Source organism: Ochotona princeps, chromosome 5, assembly GCF_030435755.1.
Source record: "Ochotona princeps isolate mOchPri1 chromosome 5, mOchPri1.hap1, whole genome shotgun sequence".
Taxonomy (NCBI): domain Eukaryota; kingdom Metazoa; phylum Chordata; class Mammalia; order Lagomorpha; family Ochotonidae; genus Ochotona; species Ochotona princeps.
In genome coordinates, this window is record NC_080836.1 from 31,867,498 (window position 1) to 31,894,332 (window position 26,835).

Consider the following 26,835-nt stretch of genomic DNA (forward strand, 5'->3'; position numbering starts at 1 on the left):
TATACAATGAACAACACATTTAGTACATTGGGCTGTTTTTAATATTTGTGAAACCATTAACACAGTCAAGATAATGAACATATACATAACCACAGAATTGCCCTTCTATTTCTTTTTAATCCCTCGCTTCACTTCTGTTTGTCTCTCTTCCTGTCCTTAAGCAGCTGTATGTGAAAATTGTGTATCACTAAATATTAACTTGCATGTTTTTGGAATTCAGGTAGTAGTCCATTTGTCATTCTGTGAATTTGTTTTCAGTTCCTTTTTTAGCCTATTTCATTTAAGCAATTTCTTTTTTCATGTTCTCAAACTCAATAATCTTATTTTCAGAAGTATCTAATCTGTTAATTCCATCTAGAGTATTTTTTACCTTAGACACTATACTTTTTTTCTAACATGAAATACAGTTGTGATAGCTGTTACTATTCTTGTCTGCTAAGTATCAAGTCTGTGTCAGTTCTGTTATCTTCTCAGCGATTTTTTCATGTTTATATTGACTTACTTGCAGATTTTTATGCAATTGTAAGCAGTACTGTAAAGATACACTGTGTAACTCTATCAGATTTGTTTCATTGACACCATCCTAAAAACTGCAGTGAAAGATCACAGTATATTTTTTGTATTCAGTTTTCTTCATTTTTACTTGTGTGTGTGTGTTTAGTTCAATACAGTTGTATGCCCTGAGTAGTTCACATGCCCAGCTTCATAGTCATGGTACCAATTAGTTGCATTACAGAAACAATCTCTCATGTTGCTCTTCTGTATGCACACTCATCTCTTTTTTGCCCCATCTCACCTTCTTTCCCTAACCACCTAAACAACTCATCTGCTCTCAATTTCTAAGAGTGTGTCATATCAAAAATGTTATATGATGCAATCATAGCATATGCAACCCTGTGGAATTGGCTTTTTTTTTTCATTCATCATTGTATCCTGGTTACTCATTATTTATCCAAAAGTAATTGATTCTCCTCCATATGTGATGTATTTCCCTACTATTTTGTAAGTGTGAATTATTTTTGCAATACTATTCATTGTTAATTTTTTCTTTATTGAGTCCTGTATATTTATGGCTTTAAGTGTTCTTAATCTTTGTCCTGGAGCACACTAAAATTACAAAGAAAAAAATTACTGGACTTTTTCAATTCTTCCTTTTAAGACCTGTCAGTAGACACCAGAACAGTGTTTTACTCCAGGCCTACTTCTGAGTGTCCTGTCCTGTTACCATGTGTTAGGATGAGTGTTTAATTTCCCAGTACTATTTCCTATGACCTCATCCTGAATTATTTTCCTGTACATGCATGTACTAATCAATACTCAAAGATAACCCTCTGTGGTCTCTGTTTCTCTTTGTGTGGCTATCTCTTGGCAGACTCTCTTTTCAGAAAATCTAGTCTGTCATTGTCTCCCCTGAGTGTTCATATATATTTCCTCAACCTAGGGAATCTGCTGAGGCCTGACTGGGTTCCCTCTGTCTTCACATAGCCTGGGAATTCTCTCAAGATAATAAGCTAGAAGAGTTTTAGGATTCACTTAATCTATTAGTTGTTTCTCAGTTGTATTTGGGGAAAAAATCGTGTTTTCACATATTTTGATTTGGGTAGGGGGGGTTCTTCAGGTAAGAGAGAAAACGTGACATGTGTTCCTACATCTTGACTAGAAGCCAGTCTTCTGCGACATATTCTTAGTAAAATTCATTTTTATACTTTTGACATAAGCTGTGATTCTCTCTTACTGTCATTTTATTATTACAGGAAAATTTTTCTCTTACCATTTCAGTTATAGCTTTTTAAGTTTCCTTTTGTGTCTTTAGGATCTCCTGTTTTCATGGTTGTTTTGTATTTTATTTATTTTTTTTTGGTTTATAGATTATATCGCATTATCTTATTGCATTGGATACAGGTTGTTAGAGATTGCACTAATATTACAATATACAGGTACTATCTTCCAAGTTGTCATCTTTTCATCTCAGATTAAGGCAAACATGTGGTATTTAACCTTTTGGGATTGGTTCATTTCTCTTAGCATGATATATTTTATATTTTATATTTTATTTTAATTTATATTCTTATAAATTATATTATTATATTATATTAAATTATAATTATATATTTTTTATTTTAAAAGCAATATTACAGAGAGAGATCATCCATCATTGGTTCACCACACAAATGGTTACAACATCCAGGACTAGGCTAGGCCAAAGCCAGGATCCAGGAACTTTATCCTGGTCTCCCACATGGGTTGCAGAGTTCCACCTGCTGCTGGCTTCCCATGCACATTAGCAGGGTGCAGCATAAGAAGCAGAGCAGCCAGGACTCAAACAATTTTATGGGATCTAGAATCACAGCTGGTAGCCCAACACACTGTCCCACAGTGCCAACCCCTAAGTTTCTCTAAACCTCAGTTTGGACATTTTAATATTTTTCTCATGTCTCTTGTCATGTTGTATCTTTTTAACCTTTTATCTTTCTTCCCATTTAATAAATTTTGAGAGCACATAATGTATCAGATACTATGCTACACCCTAAAAAAATAGTGCTATATAAGAGTAGACAAATTTCCTTCATCATTTGCTTAAATTCTAGTGAGATAAGGCAGTATACATAAAATATATGCTGTGAGCAATAGCTGTATGAATTAAGGAGATAGTTGACCCTGTTTTAGTAACAAATACCATAACAGTCTTTAGTCTAAGCCAACCTATTCCTCACTACTGAGCAAGGTACTGTGCAGTCCTATACACTATACTCTGTGAATTAAGGAGCAGTGAACAAAGCAGCCACGAGAAAAACTGCAAGAATGTTCCAGCAACAGTGAGCTACTAGTCAAGATTAATTTTGACATGTTCAAAAGGAAAAGGACACTGTGATTGGAGGGAGACAGAGTCATCTGTGAAGTTACTAGTACATAGTGAGCTCCGAGAACGATTCAGACAGCAAGTCACTTCAGGCCTGAAAGGGGAGCCTTTTAGCATACTTATCTTTCTTTTTATTTTTTGAAATTTGGCTTTTTATACCTGAGCCATTTAGAAAACTGCCCGTACAACCACTTGAACCATTATAGCAATCTGTGGTTTCTTCGTCGTTGAGCGTGGTGCTTATTCAGTTCACAGTGTCCGTTTCTCTTCCTTACTTTGCTTAACCTCAAATCCTCTTTGCCTTTGTGTGACAGATGCTAGTGATATACATTTGAATATTTGAAATAGACTTTCATTTCAGAGTCCTATACAGTGTAACCGCTCCCTGTGAGCATCTGGCAAATTCCAAGCTGTTAACATCTCCAAGATAACATGATCATTATTTCAATTCATGGTGTTCTTAGTGGTCAAAGTTAAATACACAGAAGCAGTTCTAATAAATTAATTCTAAACAAAACACCCAAAATTTTGTCATTCTCTCAACTTTTATACTAAAGATATCCAGCAGATTATTTTTCTCAATATGTTCTCAACACAGCAATAAGAGATACCTCCCTAAAATACACACAAGTTTTGTCACTCCTCTGTTTATACTTTTGATGGCTTCTGTTTGTAATAAAATTAAAATAGCATAATCATGGTTAATGAGGCCCTACATATCTTCCCTGCCTGTTTCTTTCACCTCATCTCATGCCACTCTCCCTTTCCTTATAACACTTAATCTCTTCCTTCAGTTTCTACAATGCACAATTTTATGTGCTGTTCCCTTTGCCTAGAATACTCCTCCTCTGATTGTCTTCTCATGACCAGCTTCTTTCTAATCCATCAAGTCATCTCTCAGACTTCCCATCTGTCTTAGTAAAAATTTCTTCATTTCTTGAGGGGTGAGTTTTCTAACCCTCCCCTTACTGTATCTTAGGCCCTTGTTCTTTATATGATCTGTAATTATTTTGTATTTGTTTATGGTTTCTGACCTATGTCCATCACTACAATAACTGCAAAAAAGCAGGATCCAGCTTTCTGTTGTTTATTGCAGCCTCCCCAGTGCCTTGCACTGTAACTGATATTTAATAGGCTGTAATGAAATATTGACATAATTTTATTTGATTTTATACTTAAATCATATTTTTGAATGGGTGAATGACTAAGCATATAAAAAAGAAAATGAGCTTTCTTGCTCCCTGACCACTTTTGCGGTTGTTGTTGTTTTGGGGGCTATCTAACACAGGCAGCAGGAAGATGGTAGCTGCAGAAGTCTGAAATAGAGTAGGACTATACTGTGTTTGTCAAAACTGTTGTTAATCGCTATAATGGCAAATAATGTTGAACTGGGCACAGCAAGTAGAAAATAGTAGAGTCTGGAAATGGGTTGTCATTGTTCCTGATGATTCTGGTATCATTTGGGAGCATGCCAGAACAGATTACAGAACAATAAGACACAGGAAAAAAATTTTTTTAATTAAAGCTTGCTGGAGATTAAGAGAGAAGAAGAGAGAGAGAGAAAGAGAGAGAAAGAGAGAGCAAGCAAAGCAGGGCCAGCATTGTGACCTAGAGGGGTAAAACACTTACCTGTGATGCTGGTATCTGGTATCCCATTTGGGCACATGACTGTGTCCTGACTGTGTCCTGACTGCTCCACCTCCAATCTAGCTGTCTGCTTAATGGACTTGGAAGAGCAGTGGAAGATGGCTCATGTCCTTGGACGTTTGCAGCTTATATGCAAGACCTGGAAGAAGCCCCGTCCTCCTGGCTTTGAACTGGCCTAACCCTAGCGGTTCAGTTGTAGTCATCAGAGTGAACAGTGGACGGAAGACCTCTCTCTCTCCCTCTCTCTTTCTCTCTGTCTCTCTCTTCACCTCTCACTGTAACTTTGACTTTCAGTTAAGTAAATATATCTCCAGAAAGGACAGAAATAAATATCATAAAACTTAGAATAAAAATAGTTTTGAATGAAATTTCTGTTTCATAGAAAGTATTTAAAACCCCCTGAGGATAAGAGGACATAAGAGATGTTGTGAAATCTTGAACTGTTATTTAGATGTACCCTTACTCTTCTGAATCTATAGGTGAATGATGTGAAAATGATTAACATTATTTTTGTTAAATAAAACTTCATTTTAAATTGTTCGTGATAGATCTTTCTCTTGCATTTTGTGAAATTTACAAAGACTTGACTATGTGAAATTTTCTCGGTGACTTATATGTATTAGATTGAGGCTGCCATGATCATCTTAGAAGAACAGAATTTGTATAACAGTGAAATATTTGATAATACTTGATAGGAAACCAGAATTTAAAATATGAAATAGAATGAATATAATAGAATAGAATCTTTGTCATTCAACATTAGTATAATAATAGTGTTACAGCACAGCACTTATTGCAATATCCTAACTTTTTTTCAAAAATGATATTGTCTATCAAAGTGTTCGTGCTTAAAATATACAACCTACAATGCAGTTATATATTGCAATGATGATGCTTCTGACATTAGAATTATCATTGCAGACCATCTTTGGATTTATTGATTACAAATAACATCATTATTATTTTAAATTAAAAGTTATTTGAGTGTTTCAGAATTATTTTATTAATTTGCCAGATTTCTTTCAATTGTCATTCTTATGTTTACTGTAAAATTTGTTCTGTTTTATAGTTGTAGTTGTGTTTAATACATGATTTATATATCAACATCTGTTTTCTGATTCCATTTGGCATCAGCTTTGTTAGACTTTTTTGACAAAAATAGTGAATCAAAAGCTAATAATGCTGCTTAGCCATGAACTAGAATTAATAAAATCATCTTGAATATTAGGTACCTGTCACAAAGACATTGGTGTGCAGGTCACTAGAGTTTGATTTACCAGCTAAGAATGGTTAGTCTGACTCATCAGTATCTAGAGAACAAGAAACATTAAAAATGAAGATCTATCCCAAGCCAAGTTTTAAAAAAAAAAGTTGTAATTTAGAGGAAGTTTTCAAATAGTTGCAACCATTAAAAATGAAGAAATCTCTATTGCTTTATTCCGCACTTTTGCTTCTGTGTTGAGTTGCCATGGAAATTTTTTCATTAACATTAGATTGATTTGCCCAGAGATAAAATTGCTTGCATCATTCATCTTCTAATGTTCCTAAAGTCTCCTAAGCCAACTTTATAGTGTTTTAACCTCCAAGTCATTCCAGAATCCCAAGAGTTTCTGCCATGCTGAGTGTTCTTGAAGCTGAAATATAACACATTGATGTGTTCAATGTTAGTATCAAGGTCACTGTCATGTTTTTATTCTATGTTGGTGCAAAAAAAATTTTTTTAAGAATGCATCAAGGAAAAACTTTGAATTATAAGCCGAAGAATTCCAAGGACATTTACATAATAAAAATAAAGATACAAAGTCAAATGCTTTTATTTAATGTCTTAGGCTCCTTTCCTGTGAAATACCCAAGCCCATAATAATAAACACAGAAAATTGTCTTTAATTCGATTAATTGAGCTTCTCTACATTATATATTAAAATCTGTGTTTATAAGTAAATAATCAGGGCTCGGCGTGGTAAGCTAGTGGCTACAGTCCTCACCTTGAACGTTCTGGTATCCCATGTGGGCGCTGGTTCTAATCCTAGCAGCTTTGCTTCCATCCAGCTCCCTGCTTGTGCCTTGGGAAAGCAGTAAAGGACAGCCCAAGATCTTGGGACCCTGCAGCCACATGGGAGACCCAGAAGAATCTACTGGCTCCTGGCTTCAGTTCGGCTCAGCTCTGGACTTTGCATTCACTTGGGGAGTAGATCATCAGACAGAAGATCTTCTTCTCTGTCTCTCCTCCTCTGTATATCTGACTGTGCAATAAAATTTAACAAAATAAAATAAAAAATAAAGATTTTACATGACACTATGCTCTTCAAGTGAATATAAATAAAGATTATAGGTTTATGTCTCTCATATGCAATTGTCCACAAGTAACTACAAAGGAGTGAAACTGTAATTATAAGATATTTATATCAGAGACATAAATCCATGATGGAATTTTTGGGGACATGTGCATCAGAGCTCATTTGGTACTAGGGAGATAGGTAGGGGTTTGTTTTAAACTATAAAAATAATTTCTTAGCAGTAAGCATGCTAGACAGTTTTTTTTTGTTAATATTTATTACGTTGGATTATGTGACACAGTTTCATAGGCACTGGGATTTCCCCATCCCCTCCCCATACCCTCCCCCATGGTGGATTCCTCCACCTTGTTGCAGTATTACAGTTCAAATTAAGTCAAGATTCTTTTGTTGCAAATATATACCAAGCATAGAGTCCAGCATCTTATTGTCCAGATAAATTCGACAGTTTCTTAGGGAGACTGTCTCTGGTCTGAAGGCAGAGCTGGCAGAATACCATCCCGATCTATTAGAAGCCCCAGCACAACATCAACAACAACTTACAACATTATGGAATTAATTGACATGGTATTGGGTAATCAATACGTTATAACAGTGCAAGTTCTTAACCACATCCTGTGACTACTTCATCGACCTTTCAATTTTTGTTTGTACACAGAACCGGCTGCTATACATCCTAAAGTGGCTATAGGGTACTATTCAGCTGTCTCGTGTCTGTTTTCCTTTTAGTATTTAACAGTTTATTGTGTTGACGCAAAATTTTGCTGAACTTGATAGATTTTAGGATAATCTATACTGGCTTATAAATCTAACAAGGCCTTTGTCAACAGTTGAGGTGTAGAACAGTTTTAGGAGGGATGTGCAGAGAAATCCTCCATCCCCTAGTGAGGGGTAACTAATCTTTGTGTCCTATCTAGTAAGGTATATGTGGATCAACGTTGATCGTTTCCTGTTTGGTTCTAAGCTTTCCTTGTATTTATCTATTCAATGGGTTTTTTTTGGGGGGGTGGGGGTCCTCTGGAGCAATCCTGATGGTCATTGCAAGTGAGGGTGGGGATCCAATAGACAGTTTTATAATAATACTTTTTTAGGGGTCAGCATTGTGGCATAGTAAACTAAGCCTCCTGCTTGCAATGCCAGCATTCCACATGGGTGCTGTTGGGGTCTTGGCTGCTGCATTTCCAATCCGGCTCCTTGTTAATATGCCTGGGAAAGCAGCAAGACAACCCAGGTGCTTCAGCCCCTACATGCAAATGTTAGATTTGTAAGAAGCTGCAGGCACCTGGCTCCAGAATAACGCTGTTCCAGCCATTGCGGTCCTTTGGAGAGTAAATCAGAACATGGAAGACCTTTCTTCGTGTGGCACTCCATCTCTCTGTAAATCTGCCTTTCAAATAAAAATAAGTCTCTTACAATATTATTTTTTAAATCTGCATTTCTTTATACTTTATAACACCAGCTCCAGATGGAATTAATCTGATTAGCCTCAAGCCCCATGCACATCCTAATATTAATAAAAATGTACAAGATTGAATTGAAAAAATAGAAGTCAGTTTTATGAAGTCTTATTTTTCTGGCTTATGTAGAAATGATCAGTTGGAAGAACGAGAAACTTTATAGAAGGTTCTTCAAGAATTTTTCAAGTGTTAGGTACAACGTTTAACTGTTTAAACATATTCAGTGTTTTAAAACTATAATGAAAATAGCATGCATGCTGTATGTGTTCAACAAAACTGTAACATTTAAGAAATTCTAAAATTGCTGCTAGTTTATATTTTTATAGACTACTGAGTGAAAACTCTACTCCTACTACTTTTATGTGTTGCTTTAAACTCTGCCACCTACGTGAGAGACCTGGATTGATTCCTGGCCCTGAATTTGGCTTGACCCAACGCTAGTTCTCACGGTCATTAGGGGAGTGATCTAACAGGCCCTCTCCGTCTCTCTGTCTTTTTCTCTCTCTCCCTCTCTGCCTTGCAGATAAGCAGTATCTCTAGATAGCCCCCCTCTTGCTCCCATGAGTGTGTGTGTGTGTCACTGCCTTTCATATAAATGAGTAATTACTTGAGTGATGACTTTTTTTTTTTTTTTTACAAAAAATTACCCAAATATATTTTTAAAAGAAGGAGTGGGAAGAAATCTCTCTCTGCCCAGGAACCATAGGCGTAGAGTTGGGAGCATTTCCGACATTTCCAGGTGAGTTTATGGTAGAGAATGAACACTCTGCTGTCTTAGGAGATGTGATGAGTAGGCATTTTTAGGCTTTGAATGATTGAAGAACAGAAGTAATGAGTTGTGAAGACTTCTTATTTAATGCCCTATGAATTCCTTTTGTGCCTTACTTCTATTTGTGTGTGTGTGTGTGTGTGTGTGTGTGTGTGTGTGTGTGTGTGTTAAGGCTTTTTGGAAATGAAGTCTTGTATTTTATACTTCCTTGTCTTGTGATACTAACATTGTGAAGCATGGCAAGGGCTTCGTTTGTGCTTACTGATGAATTATGCTACATCTTTCACTCAACAAATGTTTTTACACCCAACATGTACAAGTTTCTGTTCTTCATGTTTTGGGAAATAAAAATAAGATGCAATGCAAAGCCTGCAAGCGGCTGTTGAACCCATAGCAAAAATAAGCAGGGTTTCTTGGCTGTCATGGTGACTGTTATACCCCATGTGCTCTTGGAGCCTGCATTCTTTTCAGAGAAGACAAATAGTTATAGGATAAACAGTAAACTCTGTCAGGTATGTGGATACTAATAATGCTATAGTAGAAAAGTAAGGGGATACAATTTTTTTTTAAAGATTTATTTATTTTATTACAAAGTCAGATACACAGAGAGGAGGAGACACAGAGAGGAAGATCCTCCATCCGATGATTCACTCCCCAAGTGAGCCGCAACGGGCCGGTGCGCGCCGATCCGAAGCCAGAAACCTGGAACCTCCTCCGGGTCTCCCACGCGGGTGCAGGGTCCCAAAGCATTGGGCCGTCCTCGACTGCCTTCCCAGGCCACAAGCAGGGAGCTGGACAGGAAGTGGAGCCGCCGGGATTAGAACCGGCGCCCATATGGGATCCCGGCACGTTCAAGGCGAGGACTTTAGCCGCTAGGCCTCGCTGCCAGGCCCGGGGATACAAGTTATTCAAGAGGAAAATAGAAGAGAAAGTTACTTAATTTTTCTTGTCATTGTTCAAATTCTCTTGTAAAGCAGTTTCCTCAATTCTGTAATAGAAAAAAATAGAAGTACCTAATTTGCAGGGTTGTGATGATTAAATGTTGCGTTTGTGTACACATGAACTATCCCATAGAGTTCCTAGAAGATGACAAGATGAGTGTTAGTTAATATTGTTTATACATTTGGCTGGCATCACTTTGGCAACATAGCCATTGCTTTCTCAATGCTGGTGGACTTATGTTAAAGGATGTGCTTTCCAACACTTCTCTAAACACTTTATCTAAGGCTGGTGCTCTCTCACCCGTGTTGTCCTCGTTCTGTCCTCAGCTTCTAATGCACTCCACCTCATATCCACTCCTTACTTAAGTGAATCATCATTCTTTTATTCTTTTTCGAGAAAACAATATTTGCTTATCTGTTTGTTAGATCATCATGTTCTATTTCAGGCACCAGGCAGGCATCCATTTTCCTGTGGAAAATATTCACTAATGCTTCATCACTTATCACATATCAAGGATAAAAGGTCTGACAAAAGAGACATTTTTATTTGCTTACCAGCTAAAAATGACTGAAATGTTGGAGAAGTTATTCACAGAATTGTAAACTCTGAATCTTTTGGAACTAAAACCATTTGCATGGATTAGGTGAAGTGTCAGCCATCTTAGTAACTGACTTTCCTTTGCCCATGTAATCTATTTGCATTCTTAAATAAACCAGACTATTTCAAAAAGTTGATTAATGTGCATTTTCCAAGAAATTTTTCAAGACTTCTTTTATCTTTCTTCCCTTGGCCCTTATCTTAAAAATGAGGTTCCATGTTTCTTTGAGCTCATTTCACATTTCACATATGGCCTATCATAGCCAGTCCCATTCAGTGTTGTAAATCTCTGGCTGACTGCCCAGCTTCCCATCCTCCATCTCTCAGACAGTAAAGCTTCTTTCCGGGAGCTGTGGTTCTTTGGGTGTTTTGCCTGTTTTGTTTTTTGCATGCTTGGTGTCTCAGTATCCATCATATTGCTTCACATATAGTTGGTTCCCAGGAAGTAACCAAAACGTTGAATATAATGCCTGGGATACTTATTTCACCTTGCTGGCACTTCCTTTCATTTTTCCTTTGTCTCTCTGGCTGCTTCCTGAGAAATACCTCTGCTTGAGCGTGCTGCTGCATCCATTTCACACATTCACCTGTCTGCTCTGGCCTCAGATAACTCCTAGTGTTCGAGTAATGTTGTCTTCAGAGGAAGGTAGCACTGAAAACAGCAAAGAGTCTACAACACTAGGCTGGTTATCAAGGAAGAACTCAAAGGGGAGGGAGTATCTGTGCAGCTCTGATCCAGCATATGTGGTCTGTAGATCTTCCAAGTTAAAAACTTGATTTTACTAGTGCTCTCAGCAGTGGGGGGACCTCTGGAGGCCCTGGAGTCTAACACAGACCTGCTATCCTTAACAAAAAAAAGGAAAAGAAAAAGTACACAATGACATGTTTGTTTGTATGTATTTGTTTTCAGTAACTGAAATACTTGTAACTACTATCCAGGTCACTAACTTTGTAATGTGAGAATAGCCGTAAAACCCGTCAGATAATCAGGAGAGTGTTCAGTAGCCAGGCAAACAATGTAAAATAGACTGTCCCAAGAGTGATTTTGTCCAAGGAAGAAACTTGTAACACGATGAAGTATAGCAGGGCTACCCTGAAGACAAGGAGAAAAGGAAATAAGGGGGGATTAAATCTCAGGTACAGCTTTGCAAGACTCTCAGAAATGCTTCTCTTATTTGTTACAATAATTTAAGTACAAAAAAAATCAGAGGCATTGTTCATATGTTAATGATTGATTGTACAGTTTGGTTCCATAATTAATTGATTCCAAGTTTAATTCCTGTGATAATAATAATGTAATGTCATTGATGGTACTAAGAAAAGGAGACTTCTCTATACAGTGTGCATTCTCCTATAACTTAAGAATCACCAACCCCTGGGTCAACTCAGGATTACTGAAGAACCTGAGCTGACTTACAGGCAGTGATATAACGGGAGTTCATCCACCACACTGTGAAGAAGCTGTGAAGCATAAGTTGAATGATCGTTCAAAACAAAACAAAACAAAAACACAGGCTGTACCTCTTGTCCAGGACCACAGCATGTCCTTCAACCCTTATCTCAAGGTCCTTTCTGTTCCAGAAGTTGGAAATGCAAATGCCTCCAGAAGCCTGGCTGATGGGCACGGAGCAGGACGCCACTGCAGTGAACTGGAGAGCCACGTCCTTGCTGGAGGAGCAGCTGCTGCTCTGTTCCAGATAATTGTGGCAGGGCAGGAATGTTGACCTAGTGTCACCACAGTCTGCGGTTTCTCAGGTAAAGCAGGAAATGCACATTTTCACGTGTTTTCTTTTGATTTAAATAACGTCAATTAATTCACATTATTTTCAAACCACATGTAAGCCAAGCCACTTCTGGAGGTGGGATTTGGTCCAATGTCCTTATTTATAGCTGCTGTTATGTTTATCAATATGTCGAATTACAGACCTTGTTTTCTACAGGTTTTGCTTTTCTTCAGTGTTTCTGCTAAAATACGTTATGCCTTGTTTTATGATTTTGAAACTCTCTTCCTTTCCTTGCCTAGGTGTTCTTTAGCTGTGATGTTTTCTCTGCCACCCCTCTGTCTTTTCTTCTCTCTCTGTATAGATCTGCCTTTCGGACCCAGCTCAATGGCAGCATTAGTTAATCGTCCCCGTTTAAGCACCAGGATCCCATATAGCCTCTAATTCATGTCACAGCTGCTCCAGTTTCTATCCAGATCCCTGTCTGTAGCCTGAAAAAGCAGCAAAGGATGGCCCAAAAGCCGGGGGAGACCCGGAGGAAGCTGGCTCCTTACTTCAGATCAGCTCAGCTCCAGCTATTGTGACCACTTAAAGAGAGAACCAGTGAATGGAAGATTTTTCTTTCTCTCTGTAAATCTGCCTTTCCAATAAAAATAAATGTACCTGGAAAAAAAAAGAACAAATCTGCCTCTCAAATAAAGCTAAATAAGTCTTATTAAATAAATAAATGTTTAAGACTTGCTGAGGGGTGGACATTCAATGCAGCGCTTAGTTCTCTGCTTGGAACGCCTGCATCGTTCATCCTTGTGCTTGGTTTGACTTCCAGCTACTCAGCTCCCAATCCAGCTTTGTGCTACAGTGCACGCCAGGAGGCAGCAGGGGATAACTCAACTAGCTGAGTCCCTGCCGTGTTGTGACTGAACTAGACTGAGTTCTGGGCCCTTGTCTTCAGTGTGGCCCATCTGACCATTGTGGGATTTGGTGAGTGAATCAGCAAATGGAAGTTTCTCTCTCTCTCTAACGAAACATTAAAGGAAAAAATTATAAAAATCAAATGCTCATAGTATGATACTTTTCAGAGTTTCTGAGCGGAATACATTGCCTGTATTTGCTACTGATTTCTTCAAGTAAGAACATATGTGTTCCACCGCATGAATTGAAGAATACTAGGATAAGAATATGTAAATATTAGTTGTTCCCATAAAATCATGTGCTGCATACTAGCAGATTAGTCAGGAATGGACCATGCATACAATAATTGTTCCTTAAAAGTGTAATGATGAGATGGGCATTGTGGTACACAGGTTAAACCACTACTTGGGACACTTCTAACCGAGCTTCCTGGTAATGAGCTTAGGAAAACAGTAGATGCTAGTCCAAGTAGTTGGATCCCTACCACCACCTGGTAGACCAAGAGGGAATTCCAGGCTTCTGACTTCAGGCCTGTAGTGTTGTTACAGCCATCCGGGTGCTAAGCCAGCAGATAAAAGACCACATCCTCTGTTTAGCTCTATCACTCTTTCAAATAAATAAAACTTTTTAAAGAAAAATGTAATGGAACTGAATAATTCCTATCACCTACTCACATTATAGTCATGATTATGTCATGTGTGAAACACATATCTTTGTTACATAAAGGGGATTCCACATCTGCAAGTTATTAGTTTTTTCAGCCTTGTGCATTGAAGGGTCAAAAATATCTGAAACTAAAGAACTGCAGTTATCAAGAGAAGAGGTGGTTAGCTAGGGAATCCCACCATGAAATGACTATACATGTGTTGGGGCTGGCTTAATGCTTTACAACAAGATGGGCAGCACTAATGGGTCTCTTACAAAGGCTACATCTCAGAGGTGTGGTTTGGAGGTATGGGCTGCTTGGTGAAGACAAATTGGGGTGGGAGAGAGAACAGTAAAAATAGGATTAATCTGTTACCAAGTAAAGAAAGACGTAACTGCAAAACATATGTTCATAAATAAAAAATATATAGCTTGAATAAATAGGTAAAGTATGAAAAATTTGAAGGAAAATTGGATGGTGGACTGGCTGGGTAGTGTTAAGGAGCTTAGTGGATGAAGGATCCTAGAAACGGAAACCTGTTATCCAGGGTTACTCTCACAACCATCATTTAAGCAATTATGGTGGAAAGCATGTTAGTGTATTCATTTTTATCCAATCAAATGATCATTATGTTGTAGCTATTTGAATTTTACTCTCCAAAATACTAATGGTAATGTTATTTTTGATTCTATCATGTCTGTTGTTGTGAGTGTATATTCTTTTAGAATTTAAATATAGAGTCTGATTTTTTTTTATAGAATTTGTTTTCCTTTTCAAAATTAGAGCTGTTCACTCTTGGAAATATAAGATATAGTGGAATGCTTCCTTATCTGTAGTTATTTCATGAGCTAAGTTTTATAATCATAGTATAAAAAGTATACCTAATGATTTAGAGTTTATAACATGGAATATTCATATTTTACCTAATTGACATACCTCATCTTGATTCATTGGTATTAATTCTCTCCCACCATGCATCCAAGTGTTCCCTACTGAGAATAAGACAATTATGTGATACAAGAGCCTAGCTTGGTAGCCTAGCAGATAAAGTCCTTGGCTTGCACATGCCAGGATCCTATATGGGCACCAGTTCTAATCCTGGCAGTTCCACTTCCCATTCAGCTCCCTGCTTGTGACCTGGGAAAGCAGTCGAGGCTGGTCCAAAGACCTTGGGACCCTGCACCCGTGTGGGAGACCTGGAGAAGGCTCCTGGCTCCTGGCTTCGGATCCACACGGCTCCAGCCTTTGCAGCCATTTGGGGAATGAACCAAAGGATGAAATATTTTCCTTTCTGTATCTCCTCCTCTCTGTATATCCGACTTTCCAGTAAAATTAAAATAAATATTTTTTTAAAAAGATAATTGTGTGATATCATTATAAACTTTATGTTTAGTAGACTTTACTCATAATATCACGTTTTACCATTAATCAAATGTGTTAGAATTTCAGTCTTTAATCTTATTGATAAAGGTTTATGGCAAATAACTGTTTAAGATTTGTTTTTATTGGAAAGTCAGAATACAGAGAGAAAGAGGGACAGAGACTTCAAAGATTTATTTATTTTTATTGGAAAGGCAGATATACAAAGAGGAGGAGAGACAGACAGGAAGATCTTCCATCCAATGGTTCACTCCCCAAGTGACCGCAATGGCTGGAACTGAGCCAATCTGAAGCCAGGAGCCAGGAGCTCTTCCGGATCTCCCATGCAGGTGCAGGGTCCCAAGGTTTTGGGCTGTCCTCGACTGCTTTCCCAGGCCACAAGCAGGGAGCTGGATGGGAAGCAGGGCTGCTGGGATTAGAACCGGTGCCCATATGGGATCCCGGTGCATGCAAGGCGAGGACTTTTAACTACTACACTATTGTACCAGGCCCACAGTAGACTGTAGAAAGTCAAATTTACAAACAGAAGGAGAGAGAAAGAACTTCCCTCAACTGGTTCACTCCCCAAGTGGCCACAATGGCCAGAACTGAGCTGATTTGAAGCCAGGAGCCAGGAGCTTTCTGGGTCTCCCGCGCAGGTTGCAGGGTCACAAAACTTTGGGCTGTCCTCTACTGCTTTCCCAGGCCACAAGCAGGGAACTGATGGGAAGTGGAGCAGGCAGAACACGAATTAGTATCCATATGGGATTCCGGCTCATGCAAGGCAAGGACTTGAGCCACTAGGCTGCCACACCAGACCCACAAATACTATTTATATGTTTAATGATGTTATTCTCTTATATTTAGTCTTGATGGTGTTTGGATATAACTTCTAAAATACACATTTAACACAATAAAAAGCAGTGACTTTATTGTTGACAAAAATGTCATGAAAGCATACTGAGAAAAAACTATTATGTTAATTAGCAATTAAAATTTGATTCATTTTTATATTATTGCATTTACTTAATTTAGTGATTCCATTATTAATCCTATTAAAATTTTTATGTACACCACATAGTAAATAAAACTCTAATGCAATTAAAAAATAAAATTTAACATCACAGATTCCTTCAGAAGCCTTATCACACTTTCCTATCCAGAAATGATCACTAAGAGATTGTGAGATCATTAAGTACAAATCTAGAGCAAAGATCCTTTTTATATTTTTCAACAAGCATATTCAGTGGCTTCTTTCTAAAACTTCCCATTTTAGACATCATGTGTTGCTAAAATTTTGCAATGGCAAAAAATCAGAATATAAAATTACATTGAAAAATTGGAACATGCACAATCATCAGGAAATACTTATGCACTTACTGTATGCTGGGGCTATTCCAGGAGTTTCAAATGTAACAAACACAGAGAGACAAGGTCTGTGCTCTGAGCATCTACATTCCTTTGGAGAAAGTCAATAAGCAAATGAATGAGGAGCAATTATGATCACCAGATAATAAAAGATATCAGTAAGTTAACCAAGTATTGGAACATCACCAGGGTTACATTGTAGGCAGGTAGCCAGGAGATCTGTTAGAGTCTCCGCCCACAATTACATTTCTTTTTTACAGCATACTTATTTATGGAGTATGGGGAGGAGGAGTCAGAGAGACAGACATCTTCCATCGATGGTTAACTCCCAAAATGGCCAAAAAGGCCAGGGCTGGACAAGGCCAAAGCCAAGAGCCAGCAGCAACAGCCAAATCTCCCATGAAAGAGCTTGGGTCATCTTCCACATTTTTCCTGGGTTTATTAGCAGGGAGGTGGATAGAAAGTGGAGGATCTGGGATTCAAACCAATGCCTGCATGGAATGCTGGTGTTGCTGACAGTAGATTAACTGATAATGACACAATGCAGGTCCTGGCAGAACTGTTCAAGCCATCACTGCTGCCTCCCAGAGGATGCATTAGCAGGAAGCTGTATTCAGGAGTGAAACTGGGGCCCAGCACAGTAGCCTAGTGGCCAACTCCTTGCCTGGCACATGTCAGGATCCCATATGGGCTCCAGTTCATGTCCTGGCTGCTCCACTTCCCATCCATCTTCCTGCTTGTGGCCTGGGAAAGCAGTAGAGGATGATCCAAAACCTTGGGACCTGTGTTTGCACGGGAGACCCAGAAGAAACTTCTGGCTCCTGACTTCAGATCAGCTTAGCTCTGGCCATTGTGGCCACTTGGGGTGTGACCCAGCAGATGAAAAATCTTTCTCTCTGTCTCTCTTCTGTAAATCTGTTTTTTTTCAATAAAAATAAATAAGTCTTTTTAGAAAGTGGAACTGCAGCTCAAACCCAAGTACTGATAAGGATTGTGTACATCCCAATTGCTAGGCCACGTGCCCACCTCACATTGCAGTCTTCTTGGGGTGGTGATTAAATTTGAATTCTGGATGGTCAGAAAGAGCTAATCAATAGAAAGAAGAAAATAAGCCACTATAAAAGCCAGTTAATTTAGAGATTGATTTGCATGTTGAAACATGAAAAAGGAAAGCACTGGTGGAATTGTGGCATGTATCTTTACATGCATAAGCACACGCACACACATGCTTCTTAAATTTCACTATTATTTCTATAGAACTGCTTGTAAAAGTTTTATAAATTAAGTAGTAGGTCTATGCTATATCCTGGATCCTTAACATTAATGAGATGGAGGTGCCTTCAGAGCCCAACCTCTTTGATAAATGTGCTTATTGTACTCCAGTGATGCTGTGTAAGCAAAGTGGGTCCTTCGAGAAGGTAGGAGAAGGCGGTCATGGAACCTGAAACTCAACAGCATAGTAATATTAAAATATTAAATTTGGCGAATATGGTACTATTCTGTTTTTATAATATATACTATAAAAATAAACCTAGACTGCATCCTAGATGATGAATCTAAGTAGACAGTAAAGTTATCAGACCCTTAGAGGTGCGTAGGACAGATTTTAATATACATGTTCAGCAAGAGAAAGCATGCTTGCGTCTCACAGTTCTAGAGATATGGCCTCAAATTTGCTCTGAAGCCTCTTCTGGCACTTTGGGAAGTGTGTTAAGGACCCTTAAATTATGCAAACCTATTTTAGCAAATAATTTTCAGTAGTTGTCAGAACTGATGCTGGCATGTACATACAGGAATATCCCTCTGTGATATATTTGTGATTGTAGAAGTTTGGGAGAAAAAGCTATGCCTTTATGAGGAAAGTACATACATCATATATCCAAGGGGATTTCAAAAACGTTGCGAAAAGTGGAATGAAAAGATGCTTATTTTGGTGTAAAAAAATATTGAAGTCCTTAGTATATGGAATTTTCAGAAAGGTCATGGAAAACATGCCAACCAAAGTCAGAATGTTGGCTGCCTCTGGGTTACAGGAGAGGCGATAGGGACAGAGTAGACAATGGTATAGAACTTCATTTATAAAATATTCTATGTTCTTATTTTTAAAAATTAGCAAAACAACGACACAATGCTTCCATTTTGAATTTAGAATGCTGGTACATGGTTGTTTATCATACTTAACTCATTTTTACGCGTCCTTTGCAAATGTTCTGAAAGCAAATGATTTGAAAGAAAATGTGGCAGTGTTTGCCATGGTTATTACTCAGCAGCAAGATTCAATTGTTTTTATCTTCACACTTACGTTTTCCAAATTTACAAAATGAATGTTGGAAAACAATGCCAACTTACAGATAAATCATAATTGTGTAGTTAAAGGACTTTTGCTCAGTGGGCAGGTCCTATTAACACCTGAGCTGCCTCTGGAAAGCTCATGTGCTGCCAGCAGAAAGGAATGACTACATGTCTCATCTTAACCTCCAAGCCCCAAAGAAAGTGGAGAACTGGTTTACCATGAAATGTTGAAATGTGAGGAGCATTAGGGAGTCAAGCTTGAATAAGAGTCACCTAGATTTTTTTTTTAATTGTCTGCATAGTTTCTGATTCTCTAAACCTGAGGCTGCCGCTGTAAATCTGCGTTTCTTCCAGGTTCTCAGGTGTTCCTGATAATAGTGTTGCTTGCCCCAGAACCATGGTTGAGAACCACTGAGATTTAAGCAAAATCTAGCAACCAGATATTTGTAATTTTTAATGACTAAAACATGAAGGAGACATTCTGAAGCTATAACTCTAGTGTTGTCTAGCATATCCTTAAATTACTTAATGAAGAGAGCCAACCAGTCTCGTAAAGGTTGGAGCCACATTCAAGAACAAGCCCCCCTGCCAAAACTAAAAAGTAAAAATTGAAGCCGTCACAGGTGGGGAAGGGTGTTAAAATTTCAGTCTGTGAATGTGAGGGGAACAGCACTCAAACCACAGCACCTAGGATCTTTGTACTCCTGCAGTTAGCACAGTGCCTAGAACATAGTAGAGCCCACTATTGAATGACACATAAATAGACCTACACACAAATAGTAAGTCACAATCAAGGATACAGTGAATGAAAAATAGAAAAGAGAGTTTATGCCGGCAAGCAGATCATTTCTTTGAGATGCACTGCGCACCGTTGCTGGAGTGAGCCCAATGATATAAATTATCATTATGAGAGCCACTGATACTGTCACCACTTGATGCATTTCTTTTTCATCCTAAATTTTACCCAATACATTTCTGCTACTTTTTACATTGGCTGCCAGTGTTTGTCCTACTCTCTCTTCACTTCCTCAATTTTTGGATTAAATGAGTGTTTGCTTTGTGACAATACTCTTACCCTTTCTCAGGACCAAGGCTGCAGCTGTGCTGCCTTCCTGACTACATTATAGCCTTTAATGCCACCTCCTGTTGCAGTTCTGAGATCCAAGACAAGATTTCAGAACAACTTAGATATGTGGGGTTTTAATATTGAAGATTAGTTACATGCCTTTTTACACTGATCAAGTTGTTAATCAATTAAATTATGCATGCATATTTGAAGCACATCTGAAATAATGTTATTTTATTTAAATTTTATGAAATTTTTGCTAATTCCAGATGAGTCATGTCATTTTTAAAAACTTTCTAGAGTCACCATCTTCACTTTCCATTAAGTTAGTTGGGAAACTTCTACGCTTTTTGGTTCTTAATGTGTAGAAGATGCTCTCAATGGAAATTTTCATCACAAACCACAAGTCCAGCTTATGAAACACTAGAATAATTTTTTTCATTTATTCTTCAGTGTAGTTTCACGAGTCTAATAATGTGACTCCACGCTAGACATTAAAAATCATTCAGTCTTGTCTACAACAATAAATAATACCAACAATAATGACATCACATTTTCGACAGCGTTAAATAGTAAATGTTGTAAGAACTGACTACTGTCTTTTTTTTAACAGCTCCATTAAGATTACCTCTGTAAGTTTACTGTGTTAGCATTGAGTACTGCTGCTTCAAGATAGAGAAGTTAAGGGAACACCCCCAATATTCATTATTTTATAAAATTCTAACTGTACAACAACTCTTAATGTTAAGCAACTGTAAGGAAAAACCTGCATTTGGGAATTTACTGTAAGTTTGTTTTAACTATTATGAAAAAAGCAACAACAACTACAAAAAGCCATTTTTTTTTCTTCAGCCTAAATAACAATTAGCAAACTGAATCACCGGTATGTGTAGTATAAAGGAATACCCAGAAGTGTGACTGGGTTAACACACTTTTTTTTTCTGTTAGCTGGTTATTGAAAGTAACATTTTTACTTCAAGTTTGAATGAGGTTGTGTGTGTATGTGATATACAGTGATTACAGATCCATCTCAAGTAATTAGAAAGGTGCAAATAAATACATTTAACTGGGTATGTGAAGCAAGTGAAAAGAGAAAACAAATGCTGTTTGATATGATGTTCATGGCAGAGAACATGCAATTGCTTAGGTACACTTTGTAGTTTATTCTGTTTTAAACTTGTGCAGCTTCTCAATTGTTCAGCATTAAGTGTACAGTATGTGTGTTTACATATGTTTCAGGCTGTTATTGGGATTTTTTGAAGTCATGAAAACATCAGATGAACCAACCTGCAATACCTTGGATTCAGATTGGAAGATAAAGAGAAAGTATAAAGAATGTGGCCTATAAAGGCGGGTAGTACCTGGGAATATTGACCGAATCACACTGTAAAAATGAGGCTGGTTTCCAAACAACAGAGCTTATTTTAGTCCAACATCAAAGTTCAAGACAAAATGTTCAACTAAAAACTTTACACTCCTCTCTCCCCAACTTCAGACAGGTACCAGCCTTGGTGAATTATGATTTTCCTTAGTGGGAAGCACTCATTTTTACCCATGTAGGCCATCCTTAGAAGGTAAATATTGGTTATTCAATGTAGATTATAATGGGAAACTGATTTCTCACGATGGCAGAGTTAAAGGACTTGGTTCCAAACTGAGCCGAAGCTTCCCAATGCATTGTGTGTGGTCTGGTGAAAACTGTGCTGCACTGGCCCGCTTGTGAAGGCCATCATGCTCTGCAACAGAAGGATATCATCTTATTGCTGATATCTTTGGAGACTCCCAAGCAGACACAGAAAATGAATGGAGGCAAAGAGTGTGACGGAGGGGACAAGGAAGGAGGTATTCCAGCTATTCAAGTTCCAGTGGGTTGGCAGCGTCGTGTGGATCAGAATGGAGTGCATTATGTCAGGTGAGCTCTCATTGCCCATGTTACTTTCCATAATCAGTCCCAGGATTAAGGAAATATTGTCTGTCCCTTTGAGAGAACAAAAGACTGTGACTGACAGCAGCTGGAATAAATTTGAACTAATAGCCACTGTGCTAGAACTGTATTAGTACACTTTGTTCCTTTTCACAACCTGAAGTATTTTGGATGAACAGAGAATTCGAGTGCAGATTGTATTTATATTAGATGTTATTCTGCTTATCTCTATAACAAGGATAAAGAAAATATCAAGATTTCTAGAAGAAATATACAAGCATCATTGCCATATTCAGAAGAGAATGTAAAATCTTGGAAAGAGATGTGTATCACTTCACAGTACTGTCTCTTTCAGAGTGTTTTACTTAGCTTCCCTGATAATAATATTGTTTTCATCAGTATTCAGTTTCAAATATTAGGCTTCTTTATGCCTGATATTAACCAAAACTAATGTCCTATTTTTTCTGCAGTTTTTAATCTATCTCATTCTGTGCAAAAATAAAAATGAATAAATCATGGTGGAGATGGATCTTTATCTTAAAAGTAAAAATCAAACAAATAAAATGCAAATGTCTGCTCTTTTACATTTTGATGGTGTATAACTGTTATGACCAAGTTAAATGGCATAACAATACTGCTGGCAAGAATTTTGAGTCTTGTTTATTTAAAAAGTTGGCAAATACATTTCTTACTTTGTAGTTTCCCAGTAAATATGTTGCAGTTCAGTATACCATCAGTCTTTCTTTGCAGAGTAATAAGACTTTTAGAAGTACGCAGACTTGAAACTTTTAAAAAGATATTACATTGCCATTAAGTTGATGTTATTACTTTTCATGTAGCTCTTTGTCTCTCAACTTCAATAGAACTCCTCAATTCTACAAAGATGTATTGGTACAAATTAGGTTACATAAACACAACATCATCCAATAAAAACTCAAAGAGTCAATTCATCTTTTATCCTTGGACGTTGGTTGGTTGGTTGGTTGGTCGGTCGGTTGCTTTTATATAAGGTGTGTCATGAGGTAAATTTATTTAACAACTGAAATTTTGCTAAGTTTCATGTTTCTATAATGTTTAAAAAAACTTATATTGATGGAGAAGAATAAGAAAGCAGAGAAAGGGGCTCTCAGAATAACTTCTATTGCCGGTAACGTTAACAAACCAAAAATGTTTGGTTGTTAAGTGACAAAGATATCAATGTTATATTTGTATTTATGATTGTTCCTGGGGTAAAAAACAAATGTAAATCTATCACAAAGCACTGATTCTAAAATATTCTTTTCTTAACTTCATCTGTATCCTATGAAAGATGAATCTGCATTTTAAATTGCTAAGAGAAAAACCCAAATTAAACCTAAGGATTAGAAGCCAAGTTAAGGTGTAAGAATCTGTCAGTTACTGTAGTCATGATTTTCCAAGTCTGATGTCAATTCACCATGTGATAACTCTGTTAGTCTGAGTTCTCCAAATGCAAAACTGTCTACAAAAAAAAAATAGAAACTACCTTTCTCAGATAAGGTAAAACACAAATTAAATCAGCATGATTTAATCTGTTTATCTATAATTTCGAGAGGAAGCAAGCCCTCCTTCTGGTGCTCCCTTCACACCATAGTTTAGTTGTAATATTTAGGTTACTCTGCAGCTGCTCTTCCCTCCCAGTAGCACTGAGGCTACACATTAAAGTTTCCACCTGCTTCTAATCTTCTAAGCTTCATGTGTGAAGACTTCTAACTATTCTTTACATTAATTAATACTCCCAAAAGTTAATTAAAGAGCTACCACAGAAGAGAAGAATCCAGAAGACTCATTAAGAGGTTGATTAAGAAGATGCTTTCAAAATATCTAGAGTAGAGTATTCTAATGGAATTTAGGAATTTTTGTCTTCAAGTTTAATGTTACAGTTAAATTCCTCTAAGGATACATTAAGTAAAATGTTGAATAGGTGGGGTTTTTTTTTCACCAAATTAATGAACACTTTGTATGAAAAATTAGTAGAATACTTTTGGTGACTTTGTTCATTATAATTACCACTTTGGAAACAATTTTTGTCCCTTTATGCTATGATGAAACTGATCCATAAAGGGAAAATTACTCATCTATGCACAAAAATGGCACAATAAGCTTGTTGACCCAAGTTGAGGATATTCATTTAGATTTTTTACTTGCCTAAATCATGATATGGTGTGTAACTGTCCATATGCAAAATATGAATTGTAATTTTCAAGTGATTCATATGTACATAGAAAGCTACCACTACCATGTTTTCACAAAGGCAGAATGGTCCAAGTCCAGTAGTGTATTTCTTGGTATATGAAATGGAAAATGTTGTCTCTGGATACATTTGGTAAGCAGGCTTAAGTTAAGGTTCTGGTAAATCATCATAAACAGAAGGCAATCTCAAATGAAAAGTCTATAAAAATTTCACAGCATAAAATGCATTTAAGTTATAAATTCAACATAAAAATAATAAAAATCCTAAAAAACACATTATCAATTTCAAACTAATCCCCACTGAACATAAAAACAATGAACTAATGATGTAGTTCAGCTGTGGAATTAACATTAACCAGTGTTAACACATCATACTACTTTTGTGATGTTTAGCTTGAAGACATCAAAATATCCACCCAGTTAGCAACCCAAAAACCTATTAGCCATGTTTCTGCCTCCTAAAGCCTTGTTTTCTCAAGTTACCCATTTCTTGTCAGCTCTGCCTGAATCCTCCTCTTCTTTACACTATTTGGTACTTGCATATAATTAAATTAAACCACACTGATCTATCGTTAAAGGAACACGAAAGAGGAGGGAAGAAAGAAACATGCTTTTACTTGGGGATGGCTTGATTTTAGACTTCAAGATAATTATTAGCGCCGACTTGTATAGAGTTGCCAACCTTCTGATTTAAACCCCAAAGCATTCCTCAATTTCCATTTCTACCTAAAGAGCTTCAAACGTAGATCTTTTGGTTTAAAATGACAGTGATTATTTTTCTGTAGTTTTTCTTTTTGTTCCCTGTTCTTATCTTGCCAAATTCCTGTTCTTAATAGAATTTTTCCCATGTTTACTCCACCTTTGGCTTCAAAATACTTTGGCTTGATTTTCTGTGGAGATCTGTATTTTCCTGAGAAATTGTTTGGTCCTCAAGAATGAGTGGTAGTGTTAAAGGCTATAATTCAGTAGCTAACATAATTTGACAAAGAAAAAGCTCTTCCCTAGTGGGAAAATAGTATACTGTGAAGGACAGTAAGACTATAAATTATGCCTTTTTCATATGATATGTGCCGTCAAAATTATTTCCTGATGTTTTTTTAAACTATTTTACAGTCCCAGTGGGTCTTTGTTATCTTGCTTGGAGCAGGTTAAAACATACCTGCTTACTGATGGAACATGCAAGTGTGGCTTGGAATGTCCTCTTGTTCTTCCCAAGGTAATCGTTTCACAATAGAGCTACAGCATTTTTTTTTTAATTTTTAAGTATTTTATATTGACTTTTCTCATTTGGAATTTCATTTTTACATTACTTCTCAAATCACATATGCATTGAATTAAACTCTTTCATATGCATTTGTGAATGTTTAAGAATAGTAGATAACAATTAAATTCAGGAATCATTTTTAAAAAGTAACAAAATTGTATTCATATTGAAAATTTCATAAAAACTGCCATTGCATCTTTTTATTAGGGTTATGCCATGCTCAGCATTTACTAGAGCAATATTTTCTTTTACTGCTATAACTGCTCGAATCTGCAAAGTTAATTTTAGGACTGGCGTTGATAAAGCTGCCACAATTATTCTTAAAACCACAACGCTGAGCCCTTACAGTAAAATCATTTAAAATGGTTAAATATTTGCTATAGAAATATTCTCTGAATATCTACCATAGTGCTAAGTTTAAAACTAAGGATTAATAGGCATGTTTTCCATTTTATTTGAATGTCACTGCATTCCAAAAGAAAGAATTTGTAAAATAAGTTCACTATTAAATAACTTGCTACTTTTTTTATCAGTGAAAAGGTAATATGAACATAATTATAAAATGAAACCAAAGTTTGCTAGCATGTAGAAATGTTATCATTTTTTGTTTTGTTTTTTAAGTGTACCTCATCTGTTTTTGTACTGTTTTAACATCAGGAGATATCTAAAGTTAGGAACATTGTCAGATAATGTACTTCTCCATATATTTATCTTGGCTATCTTAGAGTCAGGGTAATTTTCGTCATGTACTTTACCACTAAAACTCATGAGTTCAGCAGAAGTTTTTATTAAGTTATATAAAGTAACATTTCATACATTTAAACACTTGAGACAGTTTATTGAGATTTATGACCTAATTGTGTAATATTTTCCTTTTTAAACAAGAGGATCTTTTTGTTAAATGTTCTTACAGATATATTCTAAACAAAGGCTGTGCTTTTTGCAGGTGTTTAATTTTGATCCCGGAGCTGCTGTGAAACAAAGAACTGCTGAAGATGTTAAGGCAGATGAAGATGTCACAAAGCTATGCATACATAAAAGAAAAATCATTGCAGTGGCCACACTTCATAAAAGCATGGAAGCCCCACATCCTTCTCTGGTGCTCACCAGTCCCGGAGGAGGAACAAGTATGTAGCATGGTGAAAGGCTTAGGGCTCCACTCCCCCACTCTGCAGTCCAATGAGTCACCATATCGCCAAACATTTTCACATCCCACTTTTCAAACTTACACAATGCTTTAAAGTTCTGAATGTTCCATCATTTTACTACAAACAGAAAATTAGCTCTGAAAAAATCATCATGTGCCTATTTCCCCAAATCTCTTTTTTTTTTTTTTTTTTTTATTTTGCAAAGATTTCCCCAAATCTCTTATCCAGATCATTTAGTTAGACAATTAGGATAAACAGTAACACATACAAATGCTGCCCAGGTGTGTAGGGCTGGGCTAACAAGAGAAAAAGTACCGTAGGTTTTTTTTTTAGGAAACAAATGTGGCCTTCTTCCTAA

At 37.0% G+C, this 26,835-nt stretch overlaps 1 protein-coding gene across 3 annotated transcripts in view; it reads left to right on the top strand.

Moving 5' to 3' along the window:
- Positions 1 to 26,835, top strand: part of MBD5 (methyl-CpG binding domain protein 5) — a 167,712-nt gene that overhangs the window by 88,946 nt on the left and 51,931 nt on the right. For all 3 annotated transcript variants that reach the window (XM_058664465.1, XM_058664466.1, XM_058664464.1), the window contains 4 exons: positions 12,148 to 12,321; positions 21,170 to 21,842; positions 25,179 to 25,281; positions 26,276 to 26,456. In XM_058664465.1, the coding sequence (XP_058520448.1) occupies positions 21,730 to 21,842; positions 25,179 to 25,281; positions 26,276 to 26,456 (397 nt within the window). In that variant the 5' untranslated portion in view covers positions 12,148 to 12,321; positions 21,170 to 21,729. The remainder of the gene's footprint in view (positions 1 to 12,147; positions 12,322 to 21,169; positions 21,843 to 25,178; positions 25,282 to 26,275; positions 26,457 to 26,835) is intronic.